This window comes from Anolis carolinensis, chromosome 2 (assembly GCF_035594765.1).
Source record: "Anolis carolinensis isolate JA03-04 chromosome 2, rAnoCar3.1.pri, whole genome shotgun sequence".
In the NCBI taxonomy this organism is placed as follows: Eukaryota; Metazoa; Chordata; class Lepidosauria; order Squamata; family Dactyloidae; genus Anolis; species Anolis carolinensis.
The window spans coordinates 174477484-174503420 of NC_085842.1; the positions used below are offsets into that span (position 1 = coordinate 174477484).

At 41.7% G+C, this 25937-nt stretch overlaps 1 protein-coding gene across 1 annotated transcript; it reads left to right on the forward strand.

Annotated features, from left to right (window-relative positions):
- The first annotated feature begins 4874 nt into the window (after nt 1–4874).
- Nucleotides 4875–25458, forward strand: LOC100566434 (keratin, type II cytoskeletal 8). The gene is made up of 9 exons (XM_003224435.4): nt 4875–5275; nt 12979–13187; nt 16203–16263; nt 16358–16453; nt 16994–17158; nt 19092–19217; nt 19857–20077; nt 20355–20410; nt 22675–25458. Exons 1-9 carry the CDS (start codon nt 4958–4960, stop codon nt 22872–22874), a joined length of 1452 nt encoding a protein of 483 aa, XP_003224483.1. The 5' UTR covers nt 4875–4957; the 3' UTR covers nt 22875–25458.
- Nucleotides 25459–25937: the final 479 nt, after the last annotated feature.

The following is a 25937-nucleotide window of genomic DNA, read 5'->3' on the forward strand; positions in this document are numbered from 1 at the left end:
CATTGCAATGTATTGAAAACATTGACTACAAAAACAATGACTACTAAAAGGCAGACTGTGTTGGATAATACAGAATGTTGGATGAGCGAAGGTTGGATAAGCGAGACTCTACTGTATTCCCAATTTCTGGTTCCTTGGAAATTGTGAGACATATCACTGCAATTAGTTAAACAGTGAAATCAATGAATGCACACTTGCTTGGAAATTAGTTCATGCAAATAGATGATTTTGTAAGACTGGTCCTATCTTGTTCCCCTTCAAAACAGCGGTATTCTCCTGATAATTCATAGCCAGATGGGATATAAAGGATCTTTGTAAACTATCAATTAATAACTGAAAATTGGAGCCACCAAGATCAGACAGGATCTGGTGCTTTTAGAAAGTTTAAGATCAATTGGATTTGGGACTATATAATTTAATGACACTTGGTCTCAAGGTTCTTGCTTCTGTTTAATGCTTCCCCCTAATATCATTATAAACCTAGTTTAAACAGCCTCAATTATGTTGGTTAAAAGAAAACAAGATTGTAAAGAGCTCCAAAAGAATCTCTCCAAACTGAGGGAATGGGCATTACTCTGGCAAATACCATTCAATGTAAATGAAGATAAGATAATGCAGACGGAGACAACAATGGTATATTTACACTGTAGAAGTAATGTACAAAATCAGCACAGTTAATTTTCTCAGGGCCCTTCCAGACAGGCTCTATGTCCCAGGATCAGATCCCAGGTATTCTGCTTTAAACTGGATTATATGACTCCGCACTACCAGATAATCTGGGATAAACAGAAAAGCTGGGATCAGATCCTGAGATATAGAGCCTGTCTGGAAGGACCCTCAGTTGGACCACTGGTTCAATACTGTAGATTTAAGTCCCTTCCACGCTGCCATATAAAATCTGCTTTGAACTAGATTATATGGCAGTATAGACTCATATAATCCAGCTCAAAGCAGATAATGTAGATTATGTACTTTGATAATCTGGATTATATGGCAGTGTAGAAAGGGCCTTGATGAAATTTGATACCACTTTAGCTGCCATGGCTCAGTGCTAGGAAATCCTGAAAGTTGTACCATGGTGAGGCACCAGAAGTCATTGTAAAACTATAGTTCTCATGATTCCATAGCATTGGGCCAAACTGTATTATTTCAGTTTCACCAGTTTCAGTGGTGTTAAACTGCAGTATTTCTACAGATGGACCCATTGATCAATGTACATACTGACAGGATCACCAGTAGCAACAGGTCAAGAAAAATATCTTGGATAAAGACATCTCAGGGCCCTTCCGGACAGGCCCCATATCCCAGGATCTGATTTCAGGTTTTCTGTTTATCCCAGATTATCAGGCAGTGCAGACTCATATAATCCAATTTAAATCAGAAAACCTGGGATCAGACCTTAGGATATAGGGCTTGTCTGGAAGGCCCCTCACAATTACAGTAGAGTCTCACTTATCCAACATTCGCTTATCCAACGTTCTGGATTATCCAACACATTTTTGTAGTCATGTTTTCAATACATCGTGATATTTTGGTGCTAAATTCGTAAATACAGTAATTACTACGTAGCATTACTGCATACTGAACTACTTTTTCTGTCAAATTTGTTGTATAGCATGATGTTTTGGTGCTTAATTTGTAAAATCATAACCTAATTTGATATTTAATAGGCTTCTCCTTAATCTCTCCTTGTTATCCAACGTATTCGCTTATCCAACGTTCTGCTGGCCCGTTTATGTTGGATAAGTGAGACTCTACTGTATCTTGGGAAACAAGTCAAGTGGGGAGGAGAGCCATTTATTCTGTCTTGAGCTCATTCTGTAGGATGCAACTCTTGGAGTTAAAGCAGTATCAACGTGTTATAATTGTGTGTCATGTGACGGAAACCGTAATAAGAAGGCCTTTGGTTTGATTTCTCTAAAAACTTTTTTCTTTCGAGTTTGAGGTGTTGTTTTGAAGACATAGTAATCCTTCCCTGCCTTTCACTCTGTGCTATCTTGGTTGGCAAAATCAAATTGAAAACTCTTCTTTAAAACCTTCTGTTGTTTTAGCATTCGAGTGTAATGAGAGCTGTTTCACTGCCTGGTGAAGGGATGAGAAGGGTCTCCGCAAAATAGTTTGGACAACTGCTGCCCTCTTTGGGTCTCTGCTGAAAAGAGGCACAATTGCAAAAGGAATGGCCATAAATCCACATAGTTGAGACGTGGGCAGCTGGGAGGATGGGAAGCACCTTGGCAGCATATCTAATGTGTGCAGAAAAGAACTATAGAGCATACCAGGTGTGTTTGAAAGATAATTTGTATAACTTGATATATATGTTTGTGTGAAAAAGAGAAAAATTGAGAGCTTGTCTAGAGGTATCTGCCCCAAATGGAGTTGGTGTGGTGTAGGACTTTAAGGTTTGGATTGTGGCTCCTTCAACATTGCTATATAATTCAGATTATTGAAGCAGATAATCCACACAGCCATATTACCCAGTTCAAAACAGGTAATCTGGATTTTATATGGCAGTGTGGGTCTATGACTCTGGAGACCCAGGCTGGATCTACATGGCCATCTAATCCAGTTTCTGAATCCAGATCATCTGCCATGGCCCTATGCTATGGAATCATGGGAGTTACAGTCTGACAAGGCCTTTAGCCTTCTCTGCCAAAGAAGGATGGGGGCTCACTAAACTACAACTCCCATTGTTCCTTGGCAGTGAAACTGGAACCAAACTGCATTCGTTCTACACTGTAGAGAGAGCATGAAACTGGTAGCGTAAATTTTAGTAGGATCAGGCCTACTTCATGAACAGGTTTATGCCTGTGTGACAGACAAAAAGAGAGAGAAAGAAATTGGTTGCCCAACTTATCTGCCCAACTTTATATTACTTAATTTGATAATTTGACTGTGAGAGATAGTTTTATCTGCAGTATAGAATTAACACAAATTCACACCACTTCCAAAGCTATGGCTCAGGGCTATGGGAGTTGTCATTTCACAAGATCTTTAAAACTTCTCTAATTTATGAAACTATATCTCCCACGATTCCTGAGAGAAACTGCTTCACTTTTTTTACCGCTGAACTTAGGCGGTAAAAGTGGTGTCAAACTGCAATCATTCTACAGTGCAGATGCAGGCTGAGAGAAAGAACTTGGTGGCATAATCTTTGGCAGATTGAGAAGAACTTCACTGACAGTCTTATGACTCTGTAAGAAAGAGAAAAGGCCTCACTTCTCTGCCATTGGTATGCCTTGATAACACCAAATTGGAGAGAGTGGGGTCCCATGTACACTGCCATATCATCCAGTTTCTGAGGAGCCCCTGATGGTGTAGTGGACTAAAGCCTCATGACTTGAAGGTTGGGTTGCTGACCTGAAAGCTGCCAGGTTCGAATCCCACCCGGGGAGAGTGCGGATGAGCTCCCTCTATCAGCTCCAGCTCCATGTGGGGACATGAGAGAAGCCTCCCACAAGGATGGTAAAAACATCAAAACATCCGGGCGTCCCCTGGGCAGCGTCCTTGCAGACGGCCAATTCTCTCACTCCAGAAGCGACTCAAGTTTCTCCTGACACGAAAAAAAAAATCCCGTTTCTGAATCTATATTATCTGCATTGAACTGAGATTACACTATGGGTCCTTCCACACAGCCATATAACCCAGAATATCAAGTCAGATAATTCACAATATCTGCTTTGAAGTGGATTAACTGAATCCACATTAATCCAGTTCAATGGATTTAGGACGCATCCACACAGTCATTGAACTCAGAATATCAAGGCAGAAAATCCCACAATATCTGCTTTGAACTGGGTCATCAGAGGCCCCTTCCACAAAGCTGAATGAAATCCCACATCCGCTTTGAATATATGACAGTGTGGACTCAAATAACCCAGTTCAAAGCAGATATTGTGGGATTTTCTGCTTTGATATACTGGGTTATATGACTGTGTGTAAGGGCCCTGAGTTCACACTGCCATATATTCAATTTCAAAGCAGATAATGTGGGATTTTATTCAGCTGTGTGGAAGGGGCCTCAGGGCCCTTTCACACAGCCATATAACCCAGAATATCAAAGCAGAAAATCCCACAATACAGTAGAGTCTCACTTATCCAACGTAAACGGGCCAGCAGAACGGTGGATAAGCGAATATGTTGGATAATAAGGAGAGATTAAGGAAAAGCCTATTAAACATTAAATTAGGTTATGATTTTACAAATTAAGCACCAAAACATCATGTTATACAATAAATTTGACAGAAAAAGTAGTTCAATACACAGTAATGCCATGTAGTAATTACTGTATTTACGAATTTAGCACCAAAATATCACGATGCATTAAAATGTTGACTACAAAAATGCGTTGGATAATCCAGAAGCTTGGATAAGCGAGTGTTGGATAAGTGAGATTCTACTGTATCTACTTTGAAGTGGTTTATCTGAGTCCACATTGTCATGTAATCCAGCTCAATGTGGACTTTATACAGCTGTGTGGAAGAGGCCTCAGATAACTCAGGGCCCTTCCACACAGCATTATAATCCAGAATATCAAGGCAGAAAATCCCACAGTATTGTATCTGCTTTGATCTGGGGTATCTGAGTCCACACTGCCATATATTCCGGTTCAAAGCAGAAAATGTAGGATTTCCTGCTTTGCTATCCTGGGTTATATGGTTGTGTGGAAGGGCCCTGAGGGGCGTTTCCCTTCCTCAGCTGAGGGAGAGTTGAAAGAGGCGCAACTTCAGGGAAAACAGGTAAAAGGGGACGTGCGCCATTTTGCCCCCTCCTCGAGCTTCGCGCTCAGCCAATCAGGGCCCGCGCTTCGAGGGTTCCTCGCCGCTAAGCCACGCCCCTCCTGCCGCATGCTATATAAGGGGCGTGGCGGGCGGCCTCCTCTTCAATCCTCTCTTGAGCGCGAAGGTAGTTTTCTTTCTTCCTCTTCTACTTTGCCGCCGCCGCCGTCGCCAGCAGCAGCATGAAGCGCACCTCAGTCCGCAGCTTCAGTAGCCGCTCTTACACCCCGGGTCCGGTGGTGGGGGGCTCCCGCATCAGTACCTCCTACGCCTCTTCCAGCTATGGCGGCAGCCGCCTGGGAAGTGGGGTCAGCTTCCGAGGGGCCTCGGCCTCCCTCGGCGGCGGCGGCGGCGGTGGCGGCATCACGGCCGTCAGCGTCAACAGGAGCCTCCTGGCGCCCCTCAACTTGGAGATCGACCCCGCCATCCAGCAAGTCCGGACCAGGGAGAAGGAGGAGATCAAGTCCCTCAACAACAAGTTCGCCGGCTTCATCGACAAGGTGAGCTCAACGCCAAGGGGGATTGAAATGCGGGTTGGCGCCGCTTTGGACTCGGGAGGTGCAGATTCCCCTGCAGAAGAGGGTTCGGAGCCTCCCAGAACTTCATAGCATGGAGCCATTCAATGGGGCCGACCCCATTCATTCTTCAGTTTAGGCGGAAGAAGTTGATGGCATACACTTTGGTAAAGTTATATGTAACTGGAGGCTATATTTGGATTAATAATACAGTAGAGTCTCACTTATCCAACACTCGTTTATCCAACGTTCTGGATTATCCAACACATTTTTGTAGTCAATGTTTTCAATTTATCATAATATTTTGGTGCTAAATTAGTAAATACAGTAATTACAACATAACATTACTGCATATTGAACTACTTTTTCTGTCAAATTTGTTGTATAACATGATGTTTTGGTGCTTAATTTGTAAAATCATAACCTACTTTGATGTTTAATGGGCTTTTCCTTAATCCCTCCTTATTATCCAAGATATTTGCTTATCCAGCGTTCTGCCGGCCCGTTTACGTTGGATAAGTGAGACTCTACTGTAATAATAATTTATTTATATCCCCCCCTCTCTCCGAAGGGACTCGGGGCAGCTCACAATCGAAAAAATACATAAACTACTTGACCAACCGAGACAAATACAATAGAGTCTCACTTATCCAAGCTAAACGGGCTGGCAGAAGCTTGGATAAGTGAATATCTTGGATAATAAGGAAGGATTAAGGAAAAGCCTATTAAACATCAAATTAGGTTATGATTTTACAAATTAAGCACCAAAACATCATGTTATACAACAAATTTGACAGAAAAAGTAGTTCAATATGCAGTAATGTTATGTTGTAATTACTGTATTTACTAATTTGGCACCAAAATATCACTATATATTGAAAACATTGACTACAAAAATGCCTTGGATAATCCAGAAGCTTGGATAAGCAAAACTCTACTGTAACATTCATCAACCGACAAATCAGCAAATCATCATACATAAACCAAATAAAACAGTAATAAACATGTGTTGTCCAAGGCTTTCATGGCCAGAATCACAGGGTTGCTGTGAGTTTTCCGGACTTTGTGGCCATGTTCCAGAATCATTCATTTCTGACGTTTGACCCACTTCTATAGCAGGCAACCTCTGTTGGAAACTGGGCAAGTGGGGTTTATATATCTGTAAGGTTGAAGGTGGGAGAAAGAACTCTTGTCTGTTGGAGGCAGGTGTGAATGGTGCCATTAATCACCTTGATTAATGTTGAAAAGTCTGAAAAGTCGGTCAGCCTGGCTTCTTCCTGCCTGGGGGAATCCTTTGTTGGGAGGTGTTAGCTGGCCCTGATTGTTTCATGTCTGGAATTCCCCCGTTTTCAGAGTGTTCTTTATTTACTCTCCTGATCAGGTTAAAAATGGGCATATATTCATTAAGAAAAATTATAAATCTTGGTGTGTCCAGTAATAGGAAGATAAAAATGTGTAACAACTACTTTCAAAGTAAGAACTGCCCAATTAAACAGGAAATAACACTTTTAAACCAGGAACAGATTTTTTTTCAAATTGTGTTATATAGTGTTATTTATGACAATGTTTTCTTTATTTTTGATAGCTCTATGTTTATTTTTTTAGTGCTTTGGGTCTCCTTTGAAAGAGGAAAGGGGGTATCAATAAATATAGCAGTCATAAGGAAGAAACAGATCAAATTGAGCTGTTGAAAGTGAGAGAGGACACTTTGCTTTCCCCCAAATTCATGGGGTGCCATATGTCACCTTGAAGGCCTAAAAAATTGCCCTAAAGGGGCCCAATCTTGTCTGATCTTGGTTAGTAGTTGAAAGGGAGATCTAAAAACAACCCCATAGTGCTGTAGGCTGTATCTCAGGCCCCTTCCACATAGCAGTATAAAATCCACATTGAACTGGATTATATAGCTGCGTGGAAGGGCCTGCAGAGGCAGGAACTGGAAAGCCAACTTTTGAGTATTCCTTGTCTAAGAAAACCTTATGAAATGTATAACACCTCCATGAGTCAACAGACAAGAGACTCCAAGGCTGTCTTGGAGTTGAACCACAGATCCCAGCCGTCCTAGCAGGGGGTCAGTGATGATGGGAGATGCAGCCCAAAACCCATGCCAGTTAGGTCTTCCAGGCCCCTGAGGCTGGATCTACACTGCCAGTTAATTTGGGATCAGATCCTGGAATATAGGGCGTGCAAATCCAGCCTGAGTTTCTAGCTGCTTTAAAATGGAAGGCGGAGGGAGTTGGCCAAGGAAATGTAGAGTCATTTCTGAGTTAAACATGCTTGAGGTGTGCAAGTAATCTAGGACGAAGGTGGCATCTGGGAGTCTTTGGATCACTGTGTGGTGAGGAGATCACCTTGGGTTAGAAAAACTAGGATTCTCAGGAAGATCCCTCCTGGGAAAATTCTGGGATCCCTCCATGTCCCCTCCCCCGAAAAAAATACTGTAATCTGAACTTGCTTTTGAGCACCATCAAAACTGTCTGAGGGGAGGAGAGCCCCCACTAGTGGCGGGCAAAAGAAAGAACTGAGTCTGGATCTTTATAGTGTGGTTAGTCCCTGCTAGAGGAGACCCATGGAGTTGGCACTGAGGTTGATTCCATGCATTTAAATTCAGAAAGCCCACTGAATGCAGGCCTCCCAGTTGAAAAGCTAGAGATGTCCCTACACTGCTGTTTGACCCCACTTTAAATGCCGCTGTTGGGATCCTGAGTGTTGTAGTTTGGTGAGGCACAACAACCCTTTGGCAAAGAAGTTGAAAGACCTTGTAAAAATACATCTCCCCCTCATTCCATGGTATCGAGGCATGGCATTTAAAGTGGGGGCAAGCTGCAGTGTAGATGCACTCAAAAGGTTTTCTATTGCTTACTCTCAGTGTAGACCCATGGAGCCAATATTTAGGACCGTTTTATGCATTAAGCAGTTCTATTTGAGGCAAAGAGAAAGTAAAGAGAGACCTTTCTGTCACTGCTTCAGAAAATGACAGCTAAATGTCATGCCCAAAACATTGCCATGGCAGTAAATATGGAAGATGGCACTTTAACAGTGTTGTATGCCCAAAGTCACATCCCACCCCTTTCTGTTTTTTGCCGACACACTGGTCAAAGGTCCACAGCAGTTTCGTTGTCACACAAGTATACTGACAAAACTAATGTGAGCCACTCGGGCAATAATTACACCCAGAGATTTGGAAGGGTGTGTGTATGCATGCATGCATGCCCGTGAGTGTACACTACTCATTTTCCTTCCACTCGCCCATTCTCCTCTTGACTGTTAATTGCTTTCCTTGTTGAAGGCCTGGCTGCATTGGCACAGATCCATTACAAAGTTTGATGAAGTTGTTCTCTTGGACTATGTTTCCCAGACTCCCGCAGCCAATACTGGGGGATTTGGGAGATGTAGACCTCCCCCATGACTTCACCAGACTTTGGAAGTAACTAATAGTTTCATGCCAAACAGGAATTCCACTTGTATCCCAGTTGTTAAAGACCTGAATTAAAAGTGATTCAGACATCTGTTTCCTTGGTCTGGGTAGGCGTTCCCTTGCAGTTCATAATTCCAGGGCTTCTGTATACTAGCATTCTACGTACCATATTGTATGTATAATGAGGGAGGTGGGGTGTCTACACTGTAGAATTAATGCAGTCTGGCACAACTTTGCTATGGCTCAATGCTATGGAGACCTGGGAGTTGCAGTTCGTTGAGACACCAGCAATCTTTTGTAGAAGCTCTTGTAAAACTCCTGTGATTCAGTTCATTAAGCCATGGTAGTTAAAGTAGTTTCAAGTTGCATTATTTCTGCAGAGTAGATCCACCGTGAAATGCAGAAAGGTGATGCTTTGGGGCAATGGAAGTACTACTGTTTTGTGGATTTTGGAGAATGTTTTGGTGCAGAGCTGACTGAGATGTAAGTCCCAACCCCATTTAACAAAGCACAGGCTTGGAAAAGGCCAGGCGGGCCAGGCTTTTCCATGCCTGGTGGCAAGGAGCCCACAAAATATCCAGAAGAGGAGGAATGTCTGAATAGAAATCTGGGCAGTGTCCATGGCAGACTTGAAAAATTAACTATGGTAAAGGTTGCTGAGAAGACAGGGTGGGGAACATGAGTGCAAGAGAGGTGGGACTTCTCTGACCTTTTAACTATAATTCCTCTATTAAAAAGCACATAGCCTTCAATTCTCAGGATCCCGCTTTAACCACAAAAGGTCCTGGGGCAAATATAACTAGGAACATTTTAGAGATCAGGTGTGGCACTTGCTTCTGCCCCATAGGGTGGCTGTGTGGTGTCAGGAACAGCTCATGTAGTTATTAATGCTCCTATTAATATAATACAGAAAGGATGAGGTCTGCACGTAATGCTCAGGTGTCATGCAGTACATCCTGGGAGATTTTCTAGTAGGCATTGGCAAACTTCAGCCCTCCAGGTGTTTTGGACTTCAACTCCTACAGTTCCTAACAGTCGGTAAGCTGACTGGGATTTCTGGTAGTTGCAGTCCAAAATATCCGGCTGGCCGAAGTTTGCCCATGCATGCACTATAGCTTACAGGTACATTACTGGGACTGTTAAGTATTGTCACACTCAAATCTTGTGTTGTTCTCCCCCCCCCCCCCCCCCACAATTATTTTTATCCTGTTATTCTCCAGATATAGCAACTGTATGTGGTCCTCATGGGTCATTAATTTTTTTAAAAAAATTTCACGCCACTAAGGAAACATGGCCATATGAATATGTGTTTTTAACCGTCACTACAGTACTGCGCACCTTTTCTTAAATTAATACAGGGCTGCGTGATTTATGGTTAGAAAGCACACTCTGTACAACCTCAGAGGCACTTTCTCCACCACAATTACCATGTGGCAGAGCTGCTGCTGAAAATCTTGTCTACTATTACAAAACAGGTTTCATGTTTTTGAATTAGCTAGGCGTGCTTTAAATTAAAACACTGTATGCATACATCCATATATTGTTGATTTATTCATTTATTTTATTCTCCTAAGGTCACTAACAATAAATGCAACACAATGCAAATTAAAACAATGAAAAATTAAACAATGCAAATACATTGAAATATGAGCCTAAAATTATAAATCAATTAAACCCTTTGTGTCACACCCTTAAACAAGTATTAAAATACATTGTATTTGTGCATGTTTATACACACCCTTAACCACATCCTATCATTGTCTTATTTTCTGTGATAGCTGTAATTACTTGAGAATATATTTTAGTTTAAGACAGCAAAAGAAGGACTATTGTGTTAGGTGTTTTGGGAAAGTGGCTCTTTTTGTGGGGGGTGGGGACTGTAGAGACCATGTTACTTGAGAGATTTTGGAAGCTATAGTCTCAAAGATTAATTTCTCAAGTTCCAAAGTGGTGCATAAATCAACTATTTTTGATTGTTAAATAAGGATGACTGAGTTTTGTGCTGTTTGAGAAACCTGTTTTGCCAGAGTCAACAGTTGCTTCAAAAATATATCTGTGTACTGTGGGGAAGCTAAACATCTCCCAGAAATCCATTATCTGTTTCCTGTCTGAGAAATGCAATGGTGAAGAAAGTTATGTTACCTGTTGGCACTAGTCATTACATTTTCATTACTTTTTGAGGAGGAGGACCATGGGATTAACCAGAAATTTATAACATTTGAAAAAGCATAACCTTTGAAAGGCATAACATTTCCTATCAAAATGCTTTGTAATGCCCTTAAAGACGACTTTTGAAAGTAACTAGAAGCTGTTAGTCATTACACCAACAAAGTCACTTCTATTTCCAGTTTTCAAATCATACAGTTGGCTCAGGCAAAGGCAAACCTAAGGAGAACTGTAGGTAGAGCAAATCAGCACTAGGGGTAAGTTGAAGAGAGCATTCATCTGTGTTACGAAAAAACCTCTGTCAAACTAATCCTTTTCACTAATTTTTATTGACTTTTTATCACTTGGTAAAATTGAGTCCTACCCTTAGGCCTCTTTCTAGTCTTAAGATCTTGTGAAGTTCAAACTCTAATTACTTTTGATCTTCAAAAATCACTGATGTTCTCAGCAATGCCAGTGGTTTAAAAACAAAGCTGAGCTAGACGTTCCCATTTGAGGCAAAGGCCTGCCTTGAAGAATATACATTTGGGGACCTCTATCCTGCTGCCTTTTGCTCTCCAAATGCATTGGGCAGAGAAAACAGCAAGGAGAAGTTGTTAGGTTGCTAATGTTTTGGAACTGGCATGGCCATCTCTGTGTACATATTTGAATTGAGTTCGACTGAGAGTGAGCAGAGTGCTAATGTCACAAAAGGCCCCATCTACACTATCATATATTCTAGTTTCTGAATGCAGATTAACTGCATTGATTATATGGCAGTGTAGACTCATGTAGTCCACTTCAAAGCAGTTAATCTGTATTTAGAAGCTGGATTATTGTACATGGCAGTGTAGATCCAGCCTAAGTTTAGTTTTGTTGCTGTATTTTTGTGCCTGTTAAAATGTCTTTTAAGGCAAATTTGCTTAGTACACATTGTTCTCTTTCATACTTGGAGTTTTTTTATTTGAAGGAGGGACATCAGTATTTAAGAGTATGTGCAGAATGTCTCATTTCGGTCAGGAAGCAGCTTTTCACATAGGGTTCATCTGAGCCTTCATAAACAGCTTCCCAAAGGATTATGGGGTGTTTCTTTTGTTTTCTTTAATTATAAGAAGTATAGCAATTATCTCATTCTACTCCACGAAAATAATTTGTTGTGCGCCTTCAAGGCCTTTCCAACTTGTGACAACTCTAAGGCAAGCCCATCATGACCTGTTTGTTGCAAGATTTTTTCAGAGGTGGTTTGCTTATTGCCTTCCTAGAAGGGTTGGAAGGTGTGACTTGCTCAATGTCATCCAATGGATTTCTATGACTAAGCAGGAATTTGAATCTTCAAACCATTACACCATGCCAGTTCTGTATCAAAATACAGACAGCCCCCCCCCCCCACACACACACACACACACTTGTGAATTTGACTCTAGTGTAACTCTTTGGTCAACATATACCAGAGGTTAATCACGGAGTCATGCTGGAGAGCCTACAGATTCATGTGGAGAATACTTCTTTAGCAGTCTCTTGGTCTTCTAGTGCAGCGGTTCTCAACCTGTGGGTCCCCAGATTTACTAGCTGTTAGGATTTCTGGAAGTTGAAGGCCAAAAAATCTGCGGTCTCACAGGTGGAGAACCACTGCTTTGGTGCAATTCTGTGGTCAACCTACACTAGAAGTTGATCATAAAGTCATACTGGAGAACTTAGATATAAAAATAGCATTAATTCATGGTTTTTCACATTTGTGGGGGTCATGTGTCCCTAACTGATTAGGAAAAGTTGGGTCAAAGCCAGAGACATAGCAGACAGCTTTGTCAATGAACAGATCCTCTAGGCCAGTGGTTCCCAACCTTTGGCCCTCCTGTTGTTTTGGACTTCAACTCCCAAAATCCCAACCATCTTACCAGCTGTTAAGAATTGTGGGAGCTGAAGTGCAAAACACCTGGAGGACCAGAGCTTGGGAACCACTACTCTAGATTGTATTTCTTCCATAGCTTTGAGTAATGGGACTATTGTGTATCCCCTCCATGGTCTGGATATAAATGTCCTAATTCGTTTCTAGCAGAAGCTGCACATTTGTAGGCCAAAATGGGACATTTTCTTGACAAACATGGACGCCTCTTTGTTCTCTCATCAGGTCCGCTTCCTGGAACAGCAGAATAAGATGCTAGATACCAAATGGAGCCTCTTGCAAAACCAGAAGATCACCCGAAGCAACATGGACAGTATGTTTGAGGCCTACATCAACAATTTGCGTCGTCAGCTGGATGGCTTGGGCCAGGAGAGAGTCAGGTTGGATTCTGAGCTGGGCAACATGCAAGGCCTTGTAGAAGAATTCAAGTCTAAGTAAGTCGGGTAGGGGAACTGGAAGACCACCTTATCTTATCTGAATAAATTGCACTAAACTAAGCTAAGCTGATCCTATCTAGATGTTCCATATTCACCCAGCAATCAGGTGTAGTATTTGCTCAAACTATTGCATTGCTTTTTGGTTCTGCTAAAGTCAAAGCTATTAATCCTCATAGATTTTGTGGCTGTTCCCAGCCTTCCTTTAAAATTGGTAAGGCTTGTGTCCATTTCCCTCACAATGCTTTGTGCTTGCCTTTATGGCTTGATCAATACACACATAATTGAAAGGTATCTGATCCTGACTTGACACTGGATGCTAAGCATGGTCAGCCATGGGTTTGTCCATGGATGGGAGAGTCCCAATTGAATACCAGGTGCTGCATGTTATAATTCAGAGGAAGGAACTGGCAAAACCAACCCTTGAGTATTTCTTGCCTTAAAACCCCTATGGAATTAATGGGGGCACCATAAGTCAACAGGCAGTTTGCAGGTGTGCATACCTACATACAGCCTTCATTTCTAAAGGTGTTTGAGGACAGACACATCCACTCAGAATTTTCAAAAGAGCATTGGAAAAAAGGGAAAATACCTCAGGCAAACTCAAGAAGGCTAGAAATGAAAATATGATCTATGAATTGCCTGCAAATCTCCACAGAAGCTTTCAAAGTAAAAAAAAAATCTGGAAGCTCGATAAATGTGGTTAGTAGTATCTAAAATGCATACAGCTGCAGCCATATCCCCACTCAGCTGGAAGTAAAAACTTGTGGAACTCAGCAGGACTTACTTCCCGAGGGGCATGTTTATATTTTACTTGGCACTCATGCCTTCAAAATTATTATTTCCAAGCCTATATTTGTACACTGTATTGAAGATTGTGGAGAGATATTGGAAAATATATAACCCCAAACCTTAAATAAGCAGTACTGTTTTCCTTTGGAAGTCTTTGAGGACAGAAAGGAAGGGAGGGCATTTCTGTAAAAACCTGGAATAGCCCAGTCACAATTCCACACGTGGCAGCTTTGGACTGTGCCTGGTCTTCAGTCATGAGTGCAGCACTAAAAACCTGAACTTACTGTTCTCTTTGTACCCAGCAAGGTTACAGTTGCAGCCATTCGCCACTAAGTTGGGTGAACTAACCTGTCTTACAACTGTCTGGACTATTTTTAAATGAGGCTGATGCACACAGGCTGTGTGTGGAAACATTCTCTTTGGCTAGGATAGGGAAGGTTTGGCCTTCTAGATTTTGAGATTATACCAGCTGATGTCTGTCAACATTAGCCATGTTGAATGGGTCTCCTGAGAGATGGAGGGCAAAACATTTGGAGAATCAAAAGGCTCCCCATTTTACTTTAAGACAACAAGAATATTATTAGTAGAGTTGTCAATTTTCCTGAGATTTGGACTGGGGTGGAGGAGGGACTTTTGAGTCCTAGATAAGCAATGCTGGCTTAAGTAATTTTGCTGCTCTTTAACCCCTTTTACATAAGTTAACCAACTGGACTTAGGAGTGGAATTTTATCTCAGTAGTAGTGATGGGATAATGTACATGACGAAAGCAGATTCGCTGTTGAGGGTACAAGCTTCAAGGCACATGTCCCTCAAAGATAGAGATGACGATGAATGGTTAGGTTGGCCTCAAGGAGGATGATAGCGATGTTTAGTAATTTCATTTTTTAGGTCCATCGTAAGTACTCACTAAGACAAGATTGTTGTCTCTTGCCTTTCCCATGTACTTTAAAAATACATTTATTGATTTTCACCTCTAAATCACTTGCTACCTGCAGTGAAGAGGAATAATAAGATAATAAAATGAGTTTGGAAGAATATGATAAAAATGGGATGGTTTAAAATGAGCAAGATGACTGTGAATAGTCTGGGAGAGGGACCAATTCCTGAACATTAAATGTAACATTTTTATCACATTCAAAAACTAAAATGCTGAAATGGCAAGTCATTGTTAGGCATAATTCTCAAAGTCATAGTTCAAAAAAAGAACTTTGGGTCCTATGGGCCAAAATTTCCATGCTCTCCCCAAATCTAGACACTGTGTATTCTGTCTTTTCCATTTACAACTTGAGTTGTATCTGGGATTTTGTGAGTGGATGAATGGATGTGAGTTCTCTCTGTTGTTTTTACTTATTTGAAATAATTGTGTGTCAAGTTTTTTGGCTTATTTTTATGTATTAAACATTTGTCCTACCATATATGCAGAAATTTCAGGGCTGGGCTACAGTGATAAAAGGAGCTTTAGAGTACAGCCATTAAAGGTGTAGACTCTTACGTTTTTATGCAGCCACCTCTATGTTTGTTGGTCTGTAAACATGAATTGTAAGAGTACAGTTCCGTATACATCAGGGAAAGTACAGTAAGTCCCGTTGAACTCACTGAGACTTCTGAAAGGAAATGTTGTGGCTGCTGTGTAAGGTATATTATAGTTTAGTAGAATTATTGGGATCTTATAGTTTGCTGCCTCAGTCTAATGGGTTGTAGAGTCCTTGAAGCCATGATTCAGTTTCATTCTGATGGGCCTTGCTGTACTTGAATTCATGCTTTACATCTTCTGAAAGCTGTGACTTTCCTGTTGTTTGTTCTGAGAACTTGCCCATGGAAATACACTGATAAGCAGTGACGTATTGAAACAGTGCATTATAGGAACTTTTAAAGCAGAAACAGTGGCTGGTGTGCTGTGCACATGTGAGAAAATAAGGCAGCTGCTTCATCATTTTCTTCTCTCGCCAATATAACATTTTAAAGGCAGTCATTTGTTTTAAACAAAACTCCTTTGGCTCTTGAGATTTGCTATCTTGCTTTTTCATGCCAGGAGGGAAATTCCCACAAAAGAGAGAAAGGTTACAATTCTACATAATCTGAGAATATGCTCCACTGAATAGAAAGCCATAGGAAGAGTCCTGTTCAGTCAGATCAAGAGTTATTTTGGTCTGGTACAAATGAAATCTTGTGCGTTTATTTGTTACCTGTAAACTAATAATCTGTGTTCCTCTTCCCTAACAGGTATGAAGATGAAATCAACCATCGCACAGAGAAGGAAAATGATTTTGTCTTGCTGAAGAAGGTGAGCAAGAACACACTTGTGTTTGCTGACTAATTATTGGGAGGGCTTCATAGGGATTTCTATTATATTGGTGTTTTGGACTCTGTTCCCTTAGGACGTGGATGAGGCTTACATGAACAAGATTGAGCTGGAATCCCGCCTGGAAAGCCTGACTGATGAGCTCAATTTCCTGAGACAATTGCATGAAGAGGTAATTAATTGTACAGCTTTTGTGTTTTCATGGTGCAAAGAAGGCTTCCTTGCAAGAAGTGTGATATTGCCTTTGCATTCCTTGCAGCTCAGTTTAGTAATGTCCCCTTATTAGGTAGCATGTTACTAGATGTGTAGTCCCTGTTTGGCAACATGCTTTGCTTGGATTATTAGTGCTCGGCAATTGGAAAGTTACTTTCACCACTAATAAGAAGGCCCTGAAAAATTCAGTGCAGATTTCTTTGCGGGGTGGGGAAGAAAGGAATGACTGAAGTTGGATCTTGCAATAGAAGAGGGTGAAACATTCTGGAGATCTGACATTAGGAGAGACGTCAAATCTCTAATAATAGTAATAACAACAACAACAACAACTTTATTCTTATATCCCGCGCCATCTCCCCGAAGGGACTCGAGGTGGTTTATATGAGCCTCATCTCTTGTGTCAGACAGATATGTTTTGAGACTAACGTTGGTTCCTTTGGGCACCTTGCTTCTTGGTGGTGACGGTTCAGAATTTGGGACTCTCCTTCCCTCAATGCAGGAACTGCGTGTCCTGCAGTCTCAGATCAGCGACACTTCTGTGGTCCTGTCCATGGACAACAACCGCAGCCTGGACTTGGATGGCATCATTGCTGAAGTGAAAGCACAGTATGAAGAAGTGGCTGCCAGGAGCCGGGCCGAGGCAGAGAGCACCTACAAGAGCAAGGTGAGATCCTTCTCCCTACGCCCTACACCCATTGCTACTTAAAGTGAATGGGATTCACTGATACAGGTTGCCACCCATTCCAATTCTTATGGGTGGCTGTGATTTTTGGAACGCGCTTCATCATAACCATAATCTTATATTTCAGAATTTAGAGACATACCTGTTTTGGAATTGTAGCCTGCAGGCAACTTTAACAAATATGTTTCTTGAAGGTTTTCATGGCCGGATTCACAGGGTTGTTGTGTGTTTTCTGGGCTGTATGGCCATGTTCTAGAAGTATTCTCTCCATATGGATGCCTGCCATAGATGTGGGCGAAACATCAGGAGTGAATACTTCTGGAACATGGCCATACAGCCCGGAAAACACACAACCCTTTTCCAAATATATTCATTTTTATTGGTCACTTTAGTTATTCATGATTTGAAATCCATCTCATTGTCGGCAAGGAACCATAGATTAATTCAGTCTACTAAATCCGCAGTGGATAGATTGCAGAGGACTTCATTGCTACATCATTACTCCCCTTTGATGAAATGTGGTCAGTGACACTGGTTGTTGCCATAGCAGTGTAGAAGTAAAACTGATTTTTCAAAGAGAGGAGAAAAAGTTAAACCCTGAATGACCAAGAAACATGAAACCGTTGATTTGGTTTAAGCAGAGGTAATAAATGGCACGATGAAACATTCAACCCATAGCCAGGTGAACATTCTAAGTATCACGGCCATGAAAACCTTAATGGAAATTGCGCCCGGGGGGGGGGGGGATTTCACCCTGCTCTCAGACAGTTCCTGTATCTGCATGGGCTGGATTTACATGCTTGTACAATCCCCAGTCTTGGTCACCTTAGTCACTGTTGGATATAGATGGAAGATGTATTCCAGTGCCTTGATCTGTTATCATGGTGAACTGTAATCCTCGGAAGGGTAGGGCAGAACTACCGTTTGACATCTATCATGCTAATTGTCAGGATATGGCCCAGAGCACTCCGGTTGGGGCATTCCATAGAACCAATACATTATCTCAATGACGGCAGTCTCATGTTAGTGTTCTCTTTGTGTTTTGGATGCAGGAAGGCAGGGCTGGGAGATAATATCCTGCCTGGGGCTATTGGGGAAAATTAGTAGCTAAATAGAGATTTAGGAAGTACTTCCTCGTTTACAACTCATTTCCATTCCGGTATACCAGCTCTTTTTTCAAAGGGACGGAAATGATGGTAAGACCGCACACGCAGATGATTATTACATTTGCATTGCATCTTTAATGGTAATTTTGGAGAACAGCTTCACTGAAGCAGATTTAACTGGGAGGAAGAGTAAGGCAGACTTAGCTTTTGTCCAAGCAGTTTGTCATTGATTTAACTTTGGGTTCATCTGTGCTCTCCGGATTCACCTCAACTTCCTCCTGAAGGTACTTTGGACTCTAGTACTCCAAAGCCCCTGTTGGTATGGCTAATAATCATGGGTTGTGAGAGATGAAGTCTAAACGATCCACAGGATTCCAGGTTGAAAACCTGCATTTTGTAGCACACTCATTCTCTGCAGAAGAGGTTGACATTGTTAATGAATGAGAGTGAATGAGACTGTGTATCTATTGTCCTATACCTGTTGACGGTCTGTAGTCAGCTCTGGGAATGTATGGCCCTGTAGATATTGTTGAATCCCTTTTCCATCAAATCTAGCCAGCCTGACCGACTAAGCACAATGGGAGTGGTGGTTCATCTACATCTAAAGAGACAAAGGCTCCCCACCCCGGTTGCCGTCTGTGTAATTCACAAAAGGCATAATAACAGAGACAGCATTTTCTATGAAAGTTTGCAAAGGCATTCATTTGTTGCCCTGTCATTTTCCAGCTCGTCTTGATTGCTGGCTACCTTCTCAGAAGGTTTTCCTAATGTGCATGTAACTTTTTTCTCATTTTATCCCGACTCTGTAGTATGAAGAGCTCCAGAGTGTGGCAGGCAAACATGGAGATGACCTCCGCATCACCAAGAATGAAATCAGTGAGCTCAACAGGCTCATCACCCGGATACAGTCAGAAATCGATGGGCTGAAAGGCCAGGTTAGAAACCAGTGACTCAATGTTGAGAGCTTGTTTGTAATGGATGCAGCAGCACCTATTTTATTGGCACTCTTAAATGTTCATTTAAATAGGTCGCTGTCCCTGTAATCTGCATTTTGATAGTAGCAAAGAAGGAAGAGAGGTAGGGAAACAGACAGGCAAGGGATGAATGTGATGTTTAACAGACTTGGTTACCACTGACTTTGAGGGTCACAATGGGGTCTAGCTGATACATTATTCTGGAGTCCATTAAACTGTGTGTATGAACAATAGCAGACAAACTTATAAACAGCAGAATATGTAAAATACTTGACAAAACACAAAAAAGCATAGACCTTTCCCCCCACCCAGAAAAAAACACACAAATACTTAAGTGTTATATTAGTTGTAATGAGTGTATTTCCAGCAGTCTGTAAATTTCTAATGGCAGAAAAAGACTACAGACACTTTTTCTAGTTCCTGGGGCCCAGAAATCTCTGCTATCTTGCCTCCCATCCACTGTATCTTATTTAGCTTGGAGAAGTTACTTTTTCAATCTACAACTCCCCTAATCCTCCACCTATTTTGCTGAAATGAAGAATTCTGGGAGCTGTACTTCCAAAAATTACCTTTCTTCTACACTTTCCCTTTCCTACACAGCGTGCCAACCTGGAATCTGCCATCGCGGAAGCAGAGGAACGTGGGGAGCTGGCCGTGAAAGATGCGACAGCCAAACTTTCTGAGCTGGAGGCTGCCCTCCAAAGAGCCAAGCAGGACATGGCCCGGCAGTTGCGGGAATACCAGGAACTGATGAATGTCAAGTTGGCCCTGGACATTGAGATTGCCACCTACAGGAAACTGCTGGAAGGAGAGGAGAGCCGGTGGGTGATGGTCAGGCTTAGAAAGTTTCCCCCTTTGCACAAGAATTTCCAGAATCTTGTTAACATTTAAATACTTTTGTAACTTTAGAAAACTTTGCCTCCAGCTAGTTGCACTCTGTCATATGTTGCAGTTAGGACAGGTTTGCTGGCACGTTGAGATTAACTGACCATGCTCCTTCCTTGCTGTATTGTTTCTAGTACTTAGATTTTATCTCTTGTCTTCTGTAACTGCAATGCTGATTGGATATTTTTATTTTCTTTCTTCTCCCCTTCCTAGGTTGGAGTCAGGAATGCAGAACCTAAGTATTCAGACCAAAACAACTGGTTATTCTGGTAAGCACATTTAGCACTTGATTGGTAAAAAGGCACAGGACTGTTTTTAAGTTTTAAAAGAGGAGGGTACTTATTCCATACACCCCAGGCCCTTCATTTTTGTTTTTAACATTCATGCAAGATATACTTACAAAATCTTCTCTTTGCATATGTGTGTGTGTGTGTGTATGTATATGCGCTAGCGAAGGCTTATGTGGTTCAATACCTGCCACTAGCATAGTTTTTAAAGCCCCAATAACCCACCCAGAATGGCAATGTATTAATGGGGAAGAAATAAATGCCAAGTGTAAGAAACAGTGTTTTCTCCAGCAGATTACCAACACATTTCACAATTGTTGATCTTTTTACTTTTATCCCTTGTGCTTTTAATTACCGTATTTATTTGATTCTGATGCACTACTTTTTTGACTAAATTATATTGCCAAAACTGATATGAGTATTAGTTTTGATGACGTGTTAAAATTATGCATGTAAACCTGCAATTAAAAGTAAGATTTTCTGACTGGGAGAGATTTTTGCCTTAGAGTGGCCCATTGTGCGGGGGGAATGGTGGGGGATAGTGACGAGACCCTCTCCCCTCCTACAAATAAAGACTGCAAGGGCTGCCGGTATCCCTTACGACAGTCTTGAGAGCCAGCTTAAGATGTGGGCTTTCTCTGCTCACCATAGCTTTATCCTCCTGCTGCTTTGCCCCATGCACCACAGCCCTGTAGGGAAACTGGTCCTTTTGAGTAGGGGGTGCCTTTTCCACCCTGCTGTTGTTGCTGGAGGTCGTCATTGCCGGCCACCTATGGACAGATGTGGACAGCCATGCCCTTTCCCCAGCCTCACTAAGATGGGCCCTTTGGAGCATGATCCACTCCTGTGATCACGGAAGAGGAAGCCTTCTGCAGCATTGCCTCCCATTCAGACAGTGTAGGGCAGTCCTAGCTAACTGACCCCTTGGCCCAGCTTCTCAGTAGCAGCATGAGACGTATTACATTGGGTAACAAATACTTTTTTCATAATGTGTATCTTCAAAATTGAAGTGCACTAACATTACACTTGATGATGCATTACACTCAAGTAAATACGGTACTTCTTACCTTTTAAAAAAACCATATCAGCCCTAAATATGTATTTGGTAGAAAAAGATGGCGACCCATATATATGTTAAAATGTTGCAGAGCTTGGATACATTACCTATTTTTGGACTAGAGCACCCAGCACCCTGCAGCTAGTGGGCTAGCTAGTTGGGAGATTCCTGAAAACAGACCAGAAAAAGTACAGTTTCCAAGCCCTACATGTTTCTCAGGGAAATTTGTTTCTGCCCTTATGAGTGTAGGGCAGGCATGGGCAAACTTTGATCCTCCAGGTGTTTTGCACTTCAGCACCTACAATTCCCAACAGCTACCCTGTTTCCCCTAAAATAAGACATCCCCAGAAAATAAGACCTAGTAGAGGTTTTGCTGAATTGTTAAATATAAGGCCTCCCCTGAAAGTAAAACCTAGTTTGTGTTAGGAAGCATGCCCGCCAAACAGAACACCAGAGCATGCAAGATCAGTAAACAAATGTACCATAGATTGTTGTACATGGAAATAATGGTAGTAACAAGATAAGATAGGATTCACAGTCTGTCTGGTTATGCTGGTTTGTGATGACAACTACTGTACAGTATATAATCAATGTTCATTTTTTTGTTCAACAATAAATGTGAATTCTTCATGGAAGAATAAGACATCCCCTGAAAATAAGACCTAGCGCATCTTTGGGAGCAAAATTAATATAAGACACTGTCTAATTTTTGGGGAAGCACGGTAGTAAGCTGGCTGGGATTTCTGGGAGTTGAAGTCCAAAACTCCTGGAGGGCCAAAGTTTGCCCATGCCTGATATAGGGTCATTATCTGAAAGGGAGGATGAAGGGGAGGTCATTAGAATGAGAAGTTGTAATAGCATCACTGCTCCTGTAAAATGAATGGAGAGCTCAATGCTGTTGGTCTGCAAGTTTCTGGCCATTATGGCGTGGGTTGATGGAAATTGCAGTGACATCTAAAAGACTAAAAGGTTGTCCACCTCTGTCTTAGATCAAGATCCCGTCTCTGAGCCTTGGCCAAATGAATAGCTAAGAGGCTCAGGTAAAATTAGACACATGACTAGGAAAATGCATGTGGCTCTTACTTCAAGAATAGCATCTACTGCCAGTTTTGAGCTGTTGTATTTTGTTGCACCAGATGTGATGTGGGAGACTGCTCTGTGTCCAATGGGTTTTCTCTATCCCATCCAGGTGCTCTGAGCAGTGGATATGGTGGCTATGGCAGTGGATATGGGGGTGGATTCAGCTCGTACTCAAGCGGTGGATACTCCATGAATTCCTCTCCCCTGGAGAGCTCAGTAGTATCCAAGTCGAAAGCCATTGTCATCAAGAAGATCGAGACCCGAGATGGGAAGCTGGTGTCCGAATCCTCAGATGTGCTGTCCAACTGAAGTGGCTGTTGCCTTCCATTTTAGCATGCCTTAATCCAATGAGCCTACCTTATAGTAGCTAGGCAGGTGGGTCACTGGGAGAAATGGGATGAGGGGAGGGTGGTGAAATTACTTCTCTATATCTTTGTAGGACAGGGTTGTGGGGGACTTTGTAGCCCTCCAGATGTTGTTGGATAACAGCTCCCATCATCCCCTGATTGTTGGTTGTGCTACCCTGGGGCTTATGGGAGCTGGAGTCTGGGAACATCTGGGAGATCAGTTTCTCCTAGAGCAGCTCTAGGACATCAGATCCCACACAATACTGTGATACAGTAGTTTCAGTTCCAGCCAGTCTGCTGCTTCCTCACCAGTCAGTGGTCATTCCATGCTGACGGAGTTTTTGTCTCCTTGCCTTTGAGGGTTGTTTACCTCATACTTGTTTTTTCAGCGTACCATTTTTGGCTACCTGAGGATTGTCACTCAAGAGCTGAGGGTGCTGTTTGTATTTATCAGGGATGGACAATTTCTGGACCTTCATTATGCCAGGCTGGCTAGGGCTGATGGGAGTTGTTGGCCAAAAACTTGGAGGAGGCAAACTTGCACATCCATAGTATATGTGAATCTGAATCTCTTTCTAATATTTCTTTCCTCCTCCTTCATGGAAGCAAAGTGATCAGTGTCTTACCTCTCACTGATGCAACTTCTTTCTTAGACTGAAGGCATTCTAGCTTTGTTGCCACTGTCCGTGGGAGGAGAGCTGCTCTTGTATCTTAATAACACTATGAAGTATAATGAATTTTTCCTAGGATGCCAAAGATACCACAGTTGCCTTCTAATAAATACCCTTACAGTAGCTGAGCCCCCATTTTCCCCCCCACATCTCATGTTGTCAGGTAAAATGCTTTTTACGGTATCAAAGACTCTTCATATGAATACTAGTAGTCCTTCTGTAGGCCAAATAGGTGGCTTAGATGAGGTACTTTAATGCCACCTCCTCCCCTCCTCATGACAAAACTGTCTTCTCTCTGTCCGTTGCCTTTTCCAAATAGTGGTAGGAATCCTGTATCACTGTCTTATGTTGCAGGACTTTACATATACATGGCTATGTAGTGGAGGCACTGAGAAATCATGTTTATGAATTGCAGAGATGTGTATCAGGACACAGGCAAGGGTATTCAATATAGATTGGTTCGGTTCTATATTGGTCACTTTGCTAGTTGTGCGTCATAATAATATAATAGCAGTCCTGTGGGTATGGAATTTTGAAATTGTCCACTTCTAATTCCAGCATACATAGCTCCATGTATGAAGACCTGAGTCCCAAATATAATTCTAGCCAACATCCTTCGGAAGAATAATGTAAGCTTGGCATGGGTAGAGTTTTGAATTGATTTTGCCATTATTGATCTTCCTGAAAAGTCCTTCAAAAAGTCTTCGACAGACCCAAGAAATTTGGAGCTGGATTTTCCCAACTTTATAGTTTTCTAAAAGTTAAGAAACGCAAGCAAAACTCTCATCCAAAGAAATCAGAAATGCTGGTGGATGCTTCTCTGTTTCTGGTGCTACCAATCAAAATTATATTTTGTGGTTATGCAGTCTAATAAAAGAGATATCTGGAAAATGTGGGAAAGGCTACAAGTGGGAGATTTCCCAGACAAAGACCTGCTGCAAAATTTTGATGTTTCTTCCTTTAATGGAATTTTTTTTGGGGGGGCAGGGTCTGTCTTTCAAGAGTAAAATTGTATAACCACAAATTGACTCTGTGGGTGGAACATCTATCCTAGATTTCTGCACTAGCACCACTATGACTAGGAGAGAGTAACAATATACAATATAGATCTCACGCTGCTCGTTTCTAAATCTTTTAAAATAAGGGGTCATATTCACAAAATTCAATGCGACTTGCTTCAACAAAAGACAAGCACAGCCTGCAGTTTGAAAGGCAACATGTTTTCCTGGCCTCCAAACAAAGACCTGGCAATAAGTCACATAAACATACACATTTCATGGCATTGGTGCATTGCTTGGTCAAATTAAGTATCAATTTCATTTTGTTTTTAATAAGGATTTAGTAATACTTGCAAACCTCTTTGCATTCAGAAAAAAATCAAGTGCAGTATGGAGCAAAACTGGCAATTTTTCCTATCTATGCTAGGAGCAGCGATGTCCCTTTTTAGGCAGAAAAAGAAAGCTTAACACTAACTTGTTCTCTTCGATGATAGGTGGAGAACTTTTATCCCTCTGCCTGTTTTGAGCTACAATTTCCATGATCCCTGGTTATTCTGGGCATGAGATCAGTCGTAAGCCAAAAAACGTGCCACTGTTTTAGGGCTCCATAAGTAGAAGTGGGTTAAGGAATAACGTAAGTTCATATGCTTGCTTACTAGTTTTGAGAGTGCCTCAGTACTGTCCTCCTGCCCCCCATTTTTTGGTATGGAAGTATGATTAGGTCAAAGCTTCAATCTTAACTGTGAACAAAGCTTTTGTACTGAAGGAGGTGGAAATCAAGCCTCAACATTCTTCAGGGTCGGCAGGAGCATAAAGCAAAACCATCTGTGAATTATCTTTTAAAAACACTTTTGAAATAAAAGATTTCTCTCTTGAACACTGTTGTAAGAGATGCCTTATCTTGTGCAATTGTATGTCTTCTGTGAGATAAAGATAATTGTCAAAGAATGAAAAATTGGATTACTTATCAAATTGAACCCAGATATTCAATATCAGTTACATATTCATAACCTAGAGGTATGTGCTTGTAGTGGTTTCATATTCACAAAGATGTGTAAACTAGGGGCTAAGAAAGACCCAATTCCTGTGTCACTACAATCAACTGGATCTGTTCTTTTGTTGATTGGGAAGCAGCTGATTGATCTCATTTCCCATACAGGATTTCCACCTTTTTCTAAAGTCGTTAGAGATACCATCTCATGTCTTACCCAGAAATAAATGTTGACTGTCCATATACATGCTTATCCATTACAAGAATATGGCTGCCCAGATACTGTTGTGATCACAATACATACTAACCCTAGATGGTCTAAGATGCTCCTGCAAAAGCTGTGTCCCTCCAGTTGTTTGGGACCC